The following is a 10,621-nucleotide window of genomic DNA, read 5'->3' as shown; positions in this document are numbered from 1 at the left end:
CCATCAGAGTCTTATTTCCTCTTTTGCCAGTTTCAAAAGGTAACGCGAACGTTACTATCGAACCCTGAGGAAACTGTTTGTAAATTATGCGGTCTTAGCGAGGAGATGCGGTGCAAGTGTGGAGTGTTGCCTTAGCGACTGAAGACAGCCAGCCAAAGCGCGGGGTACCACCAGGACGAAACCAGCAGCCGACGCGCAAAAATTCCGCTGCTGGGCGCGCCGCAGGGAAAGGGAGCGGGGCCACGCTTCGCCCCGCCCCCGGCCTTTTATGACGTAGAACAATGCCTGCCACGCGTCGGAACTAGACTGCTGGCGCGGCCACACCGCGCCAGTGACACGCATGAGGGAACGCGGTGGCCATCTGGAGCCGACTCTCGGAATCATGCATTTCTTATTTAGGTTAATCATTTTCTTTTACCTGTGGGGCATTTTTACTGCTCAGGGACAAAAGGCAGAGGAGAGCATAGAGGAAGTGAAAATAGAAATTTTGCATCGTCCAGAAAATTGTTCTAACACAAGCAAAAAGGGAGACCTGCTAAATGCCCATTACGACGGCTTCTTGGCTAAAGACGGCTCGAAATTCTACTGCAGGTAGGAAATGATGCGAACAGCTCCGGCGTCCAGTTGATGCACTAAATCTAGCCTCCCTCCACCAACCAGAAACCTAATTTGTTGTTTGATTTGTTCTTGTTTTTTAACAGCAAGAGTTTAGCCTTTTATTTCTAGGGGGGAAATCAGATTTGATACAGTATTTCCCTATTATATGGAATATTATTTTAAATTACTGAAAATGTTGGCCCAAGAAATTATTAAAAATACACACATCCATACACTCCCCCGACCAGCACCACTACCCTTGGTACCTATAGAAGTAAGTCAAGGTACTGTTTGTAAGAATGTTCACACTTTTCCTTTGCTGTGGGCTGGAGCCTCCTTACTGAGGACTACGTAGAGTTGTTTAGGAGATATTACCTGGCCTTCAGAAGCACGATATTTACTGGCTGAAGGCCACTTTCCAGCTGTATCAAGAAGCCACTACAATGACTTTCTCTGGTGACTTCCGGACCCTGTGTCCTGCCTGCCCCCTCATCCCACCACTACTTACTCTGATTTAATTGATGGTTTATTACTCAGAGGTAGAATGTCTTTTCTCCTTCTGTGCTATTACCCTATAAAAATACAATTGGGGAAAGTTAGTTCTTTGCATCTAGAATAGAGAAATTTAATAAGAAGAAAAGATACAAATTTTAATCGTGGTTCAAATGACTTTTTGAGGCTAAACCTGTACCATTATTTTTGAGACAATCCAGGCAGCTAGTTAGGGGCAGGAGACCCATTAAAAAGTTAACTGTTGAGTAGTTTTTGTAAAGATGACAATCAAAAAAGAAAATGAGATGACCCCTAATGACTAGCTTTGGGCAGATTATACCTCTGTCTGGCTATTACGAGGGAAGTTTGAGCCAAACACCCCACTAGGGGGTTCAGAATGAATCTTAATATAGGAAAAGAGATGGTTAGAGAGGACTCCAATTTTAAATTGGAACTAAATGCTCAGCTGTATTTTAAAGTTTGATTTTATTTTTCTTGAAATCAACTTACCTAGGTGTTGTTTTTAATTATAGCCGGACACAAAATGAAGGCCACCCCAAATGGTTTGTTCTTGGTGTTGGACAAGTCATAAAAGGCCTAGACATTGGGATGACGGATATGTGTCCTGGCGAGAAGCGAAAATTGATTATACCCCCTTCATTTGCATATGGAAAGGAAGGCTATGGTAAGGTGTTTTAATATGTATATCTCTAAGTTATATTTTAAAATAAATCATAGACTTCGGGTATATAGTCGAAAACTCAAAAGCAGACTCTCAAAGTTAAATAAGATATAGAACATAGGGTCCAATAAACTTTAGCTCTATCGAGTCCAGTCATCATTAAAGAAAGAGAAATTAAAAAACAAAAATGATATACCATTTTCACCCATCAGATTAGCAAAGACATAAAAGTTGGCAAAGGTATGGAAAAAACAGCAGTCCCATGCATTATTGCTGGGAATGTAAATCATTCGACCTCTTTAGCAATTTCTATCAAAATTTAAAATGCACATATCCTCTGATCCCATAGTTCCATTTCCAGGAATGTGTACCAAGGTACATCTTAAAGAACATGGATTGCAGACTTTTTTGGGTAGCAAGACTGCAAACTACCCGAGTATCCCTTAGTAGGAAATTAGTTAACTAAGTTATGCTATATCTATACAGTGGATTATTGTGCAGCCAGTAAAAAGAATGAAGTAGAGCCATATGTTTTAATGTGTTAAAGATAAAATGGGGGCTTCCCTGGTGGCGCAGTGGTTGAGAGTCCGCCTGCCGATGCAGGGGACACGGGTTCGTGCCCCGGTCTGGGAAGATCCCACATGTCGCGGAGCGGCTGGGCCCGTGAGCCATGGCCGCTGAGCCTGCGTGTCCGGAGCCTGTGCTCCGCAACGGGAGAGGCCACAACAGTGAGAGGCCCGCGTACCACAAAAAAAAAAAAAAAGATAAAATGGGATAGAATATATTCCTGCAACAAATATTTATTGAGCATCAGTGCCAGGCTCTATTCTAGGCACTGAGCATAAAGCAGTGTACAATGCAGAAACAGTTTCCTAACCTCAATGAGAGCTTACATGTGAGAGGGGAAATTTCACACATGCATCATGTATCTACATAGACTATCTAAAAAGTACACCATCTGATGGTATTAAATGTTCCTGGGAAGGAGGCCTGAGGGTCAAAGGTAAGCAGATTTCCTCTCATTCTGTAATATAGTATTTAAATTTTTTACTGTATGCATGTACTAAATTTTATATTGAAGTATAGTTGACTTAAAATACTATATTAGTTTTAGGTATAAAACATGGTGACTCAATATATTTATAGATTACACACCATACAGAATTATTACAGTATTATTGACTATGTCCCCTGTGCTGTATATAACATCCCAGTTGGTGGGAATGTAAATTGGTACAGCCACAACTGAAAACAGTATAAAAGTTTCTCAAAAAAGTAAAAATAGAACTACCGTATGATCCAGCAATTACACTCCTGGGTATTTTTCTGAAGAAAATGAAAACACTAATTTGAAAAGATGTATGCACCCCAGTGTTCATTACAGCATTATTTACAATAGCCAAGATATGGAAACAACTTAAGTGTCCATCGATGGATGAATGGATAAAGAAGATGTGGTATACACACACACACACACACACACACACACACATACACACACACACACACACTCTGGAATATTACTCAGCCATGAAAAGGAATGAAATCTTGCCATTTGCAACAACATGGATGGACCTAGAGGGTATTATGCTAAGCGAAATAAGTCAGACAGAGAAAGACATGTATTAATTTTTCCAAAATTAAATTTTTAAAAATCACTAAAGTTAGAAGTGGAGCGGAATAGAGAAATTTTTAAGAGGGGAAAATGGGCAGTGTGGCAGAGGGCTGGTTTCTATATTGCATTCTCAGTTGGGTCCTTGCTTCCTATTGCTGTGTGAAAACTATAAAGATTTTTCTTTTGGCCATACCCCAGAGATTGTGGGGATCTTAGCTCCCCGACCAGGGATTGAACCCATGCCCCCTGCAGTGGAAGTGCAGAGTCCTAACCACTGGACCATCAGGGAATTCCCCAAAGAAAGAATCTTTACCTTCTCATTCTATATAGAGCCCTTCTGAACCCCAAGTATTTGAAATATTTAGTATATAATTAAAGTAATTAAAGATTTTCTACAATGAAATGTTGTCTTTATTCCCCAATATTTCGTTGAAATGGCACACCCTCTTTAAGGCTGTTAGTTTACTCATTAGGCAGAATGGTTCCCTCGCCTATTCTTTCCAGCAAGAGTAGGGGATCACTGCCCCAAATTGGATTGGAGGGAAGTTAGTGGTACAAATCAGATCCAATCAGATTTAAAGCTCCTAAAGAGACAGTTCCAGATAACTACAGCTTCACTTTCAAAGCTTTTCGCCAATCGTTTGGTTCCATCAAAAAAGCTCCCACAGGGCTTCCCTGGTGGCGCAGTGGTTGAGAGTCCGCCTGCCGACGCAGGGGACACGGGTTTGTGCCCCGGTCTGGGAAGATCCCACATGCCGCGGAGCGGCTGGGCCTGTGGGCCATGGCCACTGAGCCTGCGCGTCCGGAGCCTGTGCTCCACAACGGGAGAGGCCACAACAGTGAGAGGCCCGCATACCGCAAAAAAAAAAAAAAAAAAGCTCCCACAGAACCATAATTAGTGTATCCTATTTTTAGTTGTAAAGGAACATAGGAGAGGGAGAGAGAATTGAAGATAAATTGGACGCAGTCTTGTCCTAAAAACGCTGTCATAGGTTGAGGTCAATTCTAGGCAAAATGATATAGGCAGAGTTTGCCTTTCAGTCTCCTTAATCTCATTTTCAGAGTTTCTCTTTCTCTCTTGTAGATACCTCCACATTCTGCCTGCTACCAGGGCACCCACATCTCTCATCAATGGGTGCTCATCTTGGGTCCTGTTACCCTGTGACAAATGAGTACTTATTTTATCCTTTTTGTAAACTAATTTATGCTTAGATACAAATGACTACCCAGTCTGCCTAAGCTATTAATAAGCCAGACCCTTGCTACAAAAATGTAGAAATTTGACTTGAAGTTAGTTCATATTCAATTTGAGGTGTCTTCAATAAATATATAAAAATAATGAATCTCACTAGTAACATCACCAACACCTACATTTTACACGTAAGGAAACTGAGGCCCGACAAAAGTGTGTTCTTTGGAATGTAGTTAACTGCTAGTTTACCTGCATTATTTATAATAGCTTACTAATAGCTTGAATTCAATTATTTTAAAAGCTGCTGTGTATACCATAAGTAACTGCTTAACAAACAATATCTTGATTGAATAAGCTTTTTAAAATAAGTTGTTATTAAGACCTAACATTAGCTATAACTTTATTTTAGGTAGTACTTGAAGAAGTCTTTTCCTGTGCGCAGTATCTTTGCCTAATGTCACAGAGCACCCCTGCATGTCTTGAAATGCATGTGACTTGTTAGTGCTTTAATTAACAGTACATGTGGTATGTATAGATTCTTTACATTAACTCCTAATTCTTTGATCTGCTTCTCTAAATACAAGTAATTCTATAGCAAATGCATATTTTTCTCTTCTTTATACTGTAATTTTTTAGTAAGATAAAACTTAACTGGCAATATATTCTATGTTTACAGTAGAATTTTTGGGAAACTTAGACTTGTAATATTTTTTAAGAAATTTGAATTTGTGTTTTGAATTCGTTTTTAATTATTGTCAGAAGAAGTTATTTTTCTGTCATAAAGAGGTCTTAACTGGACAGAATAGGAATGGGTTTTGTAAAAATGATCTGATCAGTCAATCAATCTCTAGCTCTTTTACTATAAAGTCAGGTAATATGTGGTATGTTGGTTGGGATGGTCACATTAGTCATGTAATATGTGGGTAGATTTTTCTATGTCCTGGCTTTGGAGATGGCTGATCCACTTATTTTGGCTGTAACTTTCAAGCTTTTTTCTTTGGATTATATAAATACTTTAGCAAGAATTCTCCACTTTTTCATTTAAAAAATTACTGTTTGCTTCAAAGAACAAACTTAGCCATTTTTTAAATAAATGATAGAGGCCATTCATTCAACAAATATTTGAGTAACTATAAAGTACTGGTGACAAAAGCCACCCAGTGCCTCTTAGCAAGTCATTTCTGCAGGTCATTTTTATGAATGGCCATCTGAAGTAGCCCATAGATTGCTAAAGTCATCTGTGACATCACTTAATAGATTAACTTTATTAAAGAGAGCTATTTAATACTTAGAAGGCTTTTTTGTGATTATAAATTTCTTCATGAAATTGTTACTGGTTTGTTCTGTCATTGCACTATTTTTTGCCTATAAAGAATTTGAAAGACATGTATACTAATACATATATTTTATTCATACTTCCAAATAACTGAACAAAATCATTTTCTAAAAGATACCTATCTTTGAAATTGTTCTGCCTGTGAATTTCTTCTCTGCACTAGCGCTCTCCTGTATAATGTTGGGGTATATTAATAAAAATTACATGATTTAGGTCTTCCCTGGTGGCTCAGTGGTTAAGAATACACCTGCCGGGCTTCCCTGGTGGCGCAGTGGTTGAGAGTCCGCTTGCCGATGCAGGGGACACAGGTTCGGCCCCGGTCCAGGATGATCCCACATGCCGCGGAGCGGCTAGGCCCGTGAGCCATGGCCGCTGAGCCTGCGTGTCCGGAGCCTGTGCTCCGCAACGGGAGAGGCCACAACAGTGAGAGGCCCGCGTACTGCAAAAAAAAAAAAAAAAAAAAAAAAGAATACACCTGCCAATGCAGGGGAGACGGGTTAGAGCCCCGGTCCAGGAAGATCCCACATGCCACAAAGCAGCTAAGCCCATGCGCCACAACTACTGAGTCTGCGCTCTAGATACCATGAGCCACAACTACTGAGCCCACGTGTCACAACTACTGAAGCCCATGTGCCTAGAGCACATGCTCTGCAGCAAGAGAAGCCACCGCAATGAGAAGCCTGCGAACTGCAATGAAGAGTAGCCCCCGCTCGCTGCAACTAGAGAAAGCCCACCCACAGCAACAAAGACCCAATGCAGCCAAAAATAGATTAATTTTTAAAAATACATGATTTATATTTATTTCCATTTAATCAGGAAATAATGGTCCCCTGGGTCTTTAGAACTGACTTGGTTTGAAGACATATGGAAAAAAGTGTTCCTAAGAAATATTTAGAAAGCAATTTTTATAAATATGAAATAATATAATCATAATGCTATAATGGCTATTTGTAAATAAATATTTGAATGTTATCTTCATGTAAGTTAAAGTGTTAAAATTTACACCTTTAGCAGAAGGCAAGATTCCACCTGATGCAACACTGATTTTTGAGATTGAGCTTTATGCTGTGACCAAAGGACCACGAAGCATTGAAACATTTCAACAGATAGACATGGACAATGACAGGCAACTTTCTAAAACTGAGGTAATTCAAACAGATTTCATATGTACAATCTAATTTTTTGTCACATCTGTGTTATAGCTATTATTTTTACTTCTACCTAGTATGGACTGATTAATTTGCTTTTATAGAGCTGGTTACCAAAAAACTAAATTCGAAGAAGAAAATGTAGTTTTTTAATGTAAAACTTGAAACTAAGTCAGACTGTTTAATTTCCTTTCTCCCTGCAAAAGGGTCATTAAAATACCAAACTAATCTCTACGAGGCATTTCTGGCATCTAGCCGACAGGAGAAGATCTTTTCAAGCAGCACTGTAGGAATTTGTAACTGGGCAAATAATTCCCACCTCATAGGATTGTGAGGATTACATGAGATTATTAAAAGAGCTAGGAAAAATTTGAACTGTGTAGCCCAGAAAGTTGGTAAACAGGGTCCTGGAGTTCAGTTACCTAGCTTCTGCATCCTTAAAAAGCTAAAAATAGAGTTGTCATGTGATCCAGCAATCCCACTCCTGGGCATATATCCAGACAAAACTATAATTCAAAAAGATACATGCACCCCTATGTTCATAGCAGCACTATTTACAATAGCCAAGACATGGAAGCAACCTAAATGTCCATCAACAGACGAATGGATAAAGAAAGTGTGTGTGTGTGTGTATACACACACACACACACACACACACACTGGAATATTACTCAGCCGTTAAAAAAGTGAAATAATGCCATTTGCAGCAAGATGGATGGACATAGAGATTATCATACCAAGTAAACTAAGAGAAAGACAGATATCATATGGTATCACTTATATGTAGAATCTAAAAAAATGATACACAAATGAACTTATTTAAAGAATAGAAATAGACTCACAGATGTAGAAAACAAACTTATGGTTACCAAGGGGGAAAGGAGGAGAGGAGGCATAAATTGGGAATTTGGGATTAACAGATACACGCTACTATATAAAAAATAAACAACAAGGACCTACTGCATAGCACAGGGAACTATATTCAGTATCTTGTAATAACCTATAATGGAAAAGAATCTGTAAAAGAATAGATCATAGATATATAGATATTTGTATAACTGAATCACTTTCTGTGTACCTGAAACATTGTAAATCAACTATACTTCAATGCAAAAAAAAAATGATAATAAATAAAATACCCAGCCTTGTTTAACACTATCTCCAAATCGTTGTGCTTTGCTCTCTTTAGTTATTATATGTATTAATACATGATTATTTATATAATATACATAATTTCCAATAGAAATATAATTGAGTTACATACATAATTTTAAATGTTTTAGTAGCCACATTTTAAAAAGTAAAAAGAAACAAGTGAAATTAATGTTAATTAATTAACTCAATATATCTAAAATATTGCCATTTCAAAAAAAAAAAAAAAAAAGGTCTTCCCTGGTGGCGCAGTGGTTGAGTCCGCCTGCCGATGCAGGGGACACGGGTTCGTGCCCCAGTCTGGGAGGATCCCACATGCCGCGGAGCGGCTGGGCCCGTGAGCCATGGCTGCTGAGCCTGCGCGTCGGAGCCTGTGCTCCGCAACCGGAGAGGCCACAACAGTGAGAGGCCCGCGTACCACTAAAAGAAATAAATAAAATAAAATAAAATAAAATATTGCCATTTCAACATGAAACCAATATAAAAATTATCAATGACATTTTTTATTATCTTCAAAATTTGTTGTGTATTTTACCTTTACAGTAGCTTGTCTCAGTTTGATCTACCACATTTCAAGTGCTTAATGGACATATATGGCTAGTAGCTACCATGTTAGGCTGTGCTTATAATGTGTTTTTGCATAGAGAAATGTCACATAGAGAAGAGAGAATACTTCAGAAAACCTGTTCTTTATTTGACATTAGAGAGATGATCATAATTTGTAGATTGGGGGAGAGCTATAGAAGCATAGAAAAATTAAGAAAATTAAATTTTATTTCAAAACCTGTAGTTGGGTTTTTTATTCATTATACATATTTACTATTGGGTTGGCCAAAAAGTTCATTCGAGTTTTTCATAAGATGGAAAACCCCGAACGAACTTTTTGGCCAAGCCAATAACTTTAGAGATTATAGAAATGCCAATTTGGATTTTATTCACTAATGGAAATCCTTAAGCGGGAGTTTCCTTTGATAATGTGGATAGTGTAGATTATTGGAAAGCATTTAGTTTCAACAAAATTCAATTCAGATGTTAATCTGAGTATGTACCACTAACCACCTATAACCTTGGGGGAAGCTGGTTTGAAGATCAGTTTCTCTTCAGAAAATTGCTTCAAAGGTTGAAAAAATTAAACCTCAAATAGCTTTTTAAATTTTTATATCACTTATTATAAGCAGTCTTAGATATGAGTTTCTTTATGTAAACATTTTCTCAAAGTTGCTGGAAATTTCTTGTGATATCTTTTTATTAAAGAAATATTATTTTGGCCTAGATAAGTCATTACCTGAAAAAGGAATTTGAAAAGGATGAGAAGCCACGTGACAAATCATATCAGAATGCAGTTTTAGAAGATATTTTTAAGAAGAACGACCATGATGGTGATGGCTTCATTTCTTCTAAGGAATACAATGTCTATCAACATGATGAACTATAGCGTATTTTTATCTCTAAATTTTCTTAGCTATTTACTGTACTTTATATGTAAAACAAATGCACTTTTCTCTGAGTTGTATTTTCTATTTTTCCCCCATGAACATATTTTGATCCCTTCAATACATGTAATTTTGGAATAATAAATGTGAGGCTGTTTTGCAAAATTTAACTTTCAAGTAAGGCATGATTGTGTTTCCTATTGCTTTATTCTGTTAACATGAATTGCAGCACCATAAAATCGACCTCTGCATCCTAGTGGGCAGCTTTTCCCCTTCAGGCTATAGGAGGACATCTATGTCAAAATCCACAAGCTCGGGCTTCCCTGCTGGTGCAGTGGTTGAGAGTCCGCCTGCCGATGCAGGGGACACGGGTTCGTGCCCCGGTCCGGGAAGATCCCACATGCCGCGGAGCAGCTTGGCCCGTGAGCCATGGCCGCTGAGCCTGCGCGTCCGGAGCCTGTGCTCCGCAACGGGAGAGGCCACAACAGTGAGAGGCCCGCGTACCACAAAAAAAAAAAAAAAAAAATCCACAAGCTCTTCCCAACTCTAACCTTAACAGCATGTATAGTTATGTAAATATCCAAATTTTAATATTTAAAGTGCCCCATATTTTTAAAATATTTAATAGGGACCCAGGACTTAACATTTCATTTGTTTATACATTTCACAGCATTATGGATAGTAGGATATAAAAATCATAGGACCGAGGAATCTTCCTTTAGTATGCATGCAGGAAAGTATTAGTTGTATAACTCTGTCAGAGAGCCTCAACATAGTCTGTACTTTTTGGTGCAAGTTTCTGGCCTTAGGTATTTGTTCCAATGACTAATGTTTGAAAGACATTTCATCAGACCAAAGGCTTTGTGCCTCTCTATCTTAGAGCAGGCATCATAAAGTCTGTACTGCTCTGACTCTTGCATTCCCTCAGACATCGTTATACGGCTCTTCCTTCTCGTAGGCCTTTATATCTACCA

The 10,621-nt window shown here is 38.5% G+C and overlaps 1 protein-coding gene across 3 annotated transcripts; it reads left to right on the top strand.

Annotated features, from left to right (window-relative positions):
• Positions 1–340: 340 nt before the first annotated feature.
• Positions 341–9,695, top strand: FKBP7 (FKBP prolyl isomerase 7; the record flags this gene model as incomplete). 3 transcript variants are annotated; one of them, XM_079709801.1, is made up of 4 exons in its annotated part: positions 341–591; positions 1,623–1,774; positions 6,926–7,059; positions 9,488–9,695. In XM_079709801.1, 4 exons carry the CDS (start codon positions 341–343, stop codon positions 9,647–9,649), a joined length of 699 nt encoding a protein of 232 aa, XP_079565927.1. In that variant the 3' UTR covers positions 9,650–9,695. The 3 variants fall into 3 exon arrangements, with proteins under 3 accessions (XP_079565927.1, XP_079565928.1, XP_079565929.1); XM_079709802.1 differs by having other exon boundaries at positions 383–591; positions 6,929–7,059; XM_079709803.1 differs by lacking the exon at positions 6,926–7,059 and having other exon boundaries at positions 383–591; positions 9,488–9,646.
• Positions 9,696–10,621: the final 926 nt, after the last annotated feature.

Source organism: Hyperoodon ampullatus, assembly GCF_949752795.1.
Source record: "Hyperoodon ampullatus genome assembly, chromosome: 8".
Lineage (NCBI taxonomy): Eukaryota > Metazoa > Chordata > Mammalia > Artiodactyla > Ziphiidae > Hyperoodon > Hyperoodon ampullatus.
This window is presented reverse-complemented; position numbering and strand designations above follow the sequence as displayed.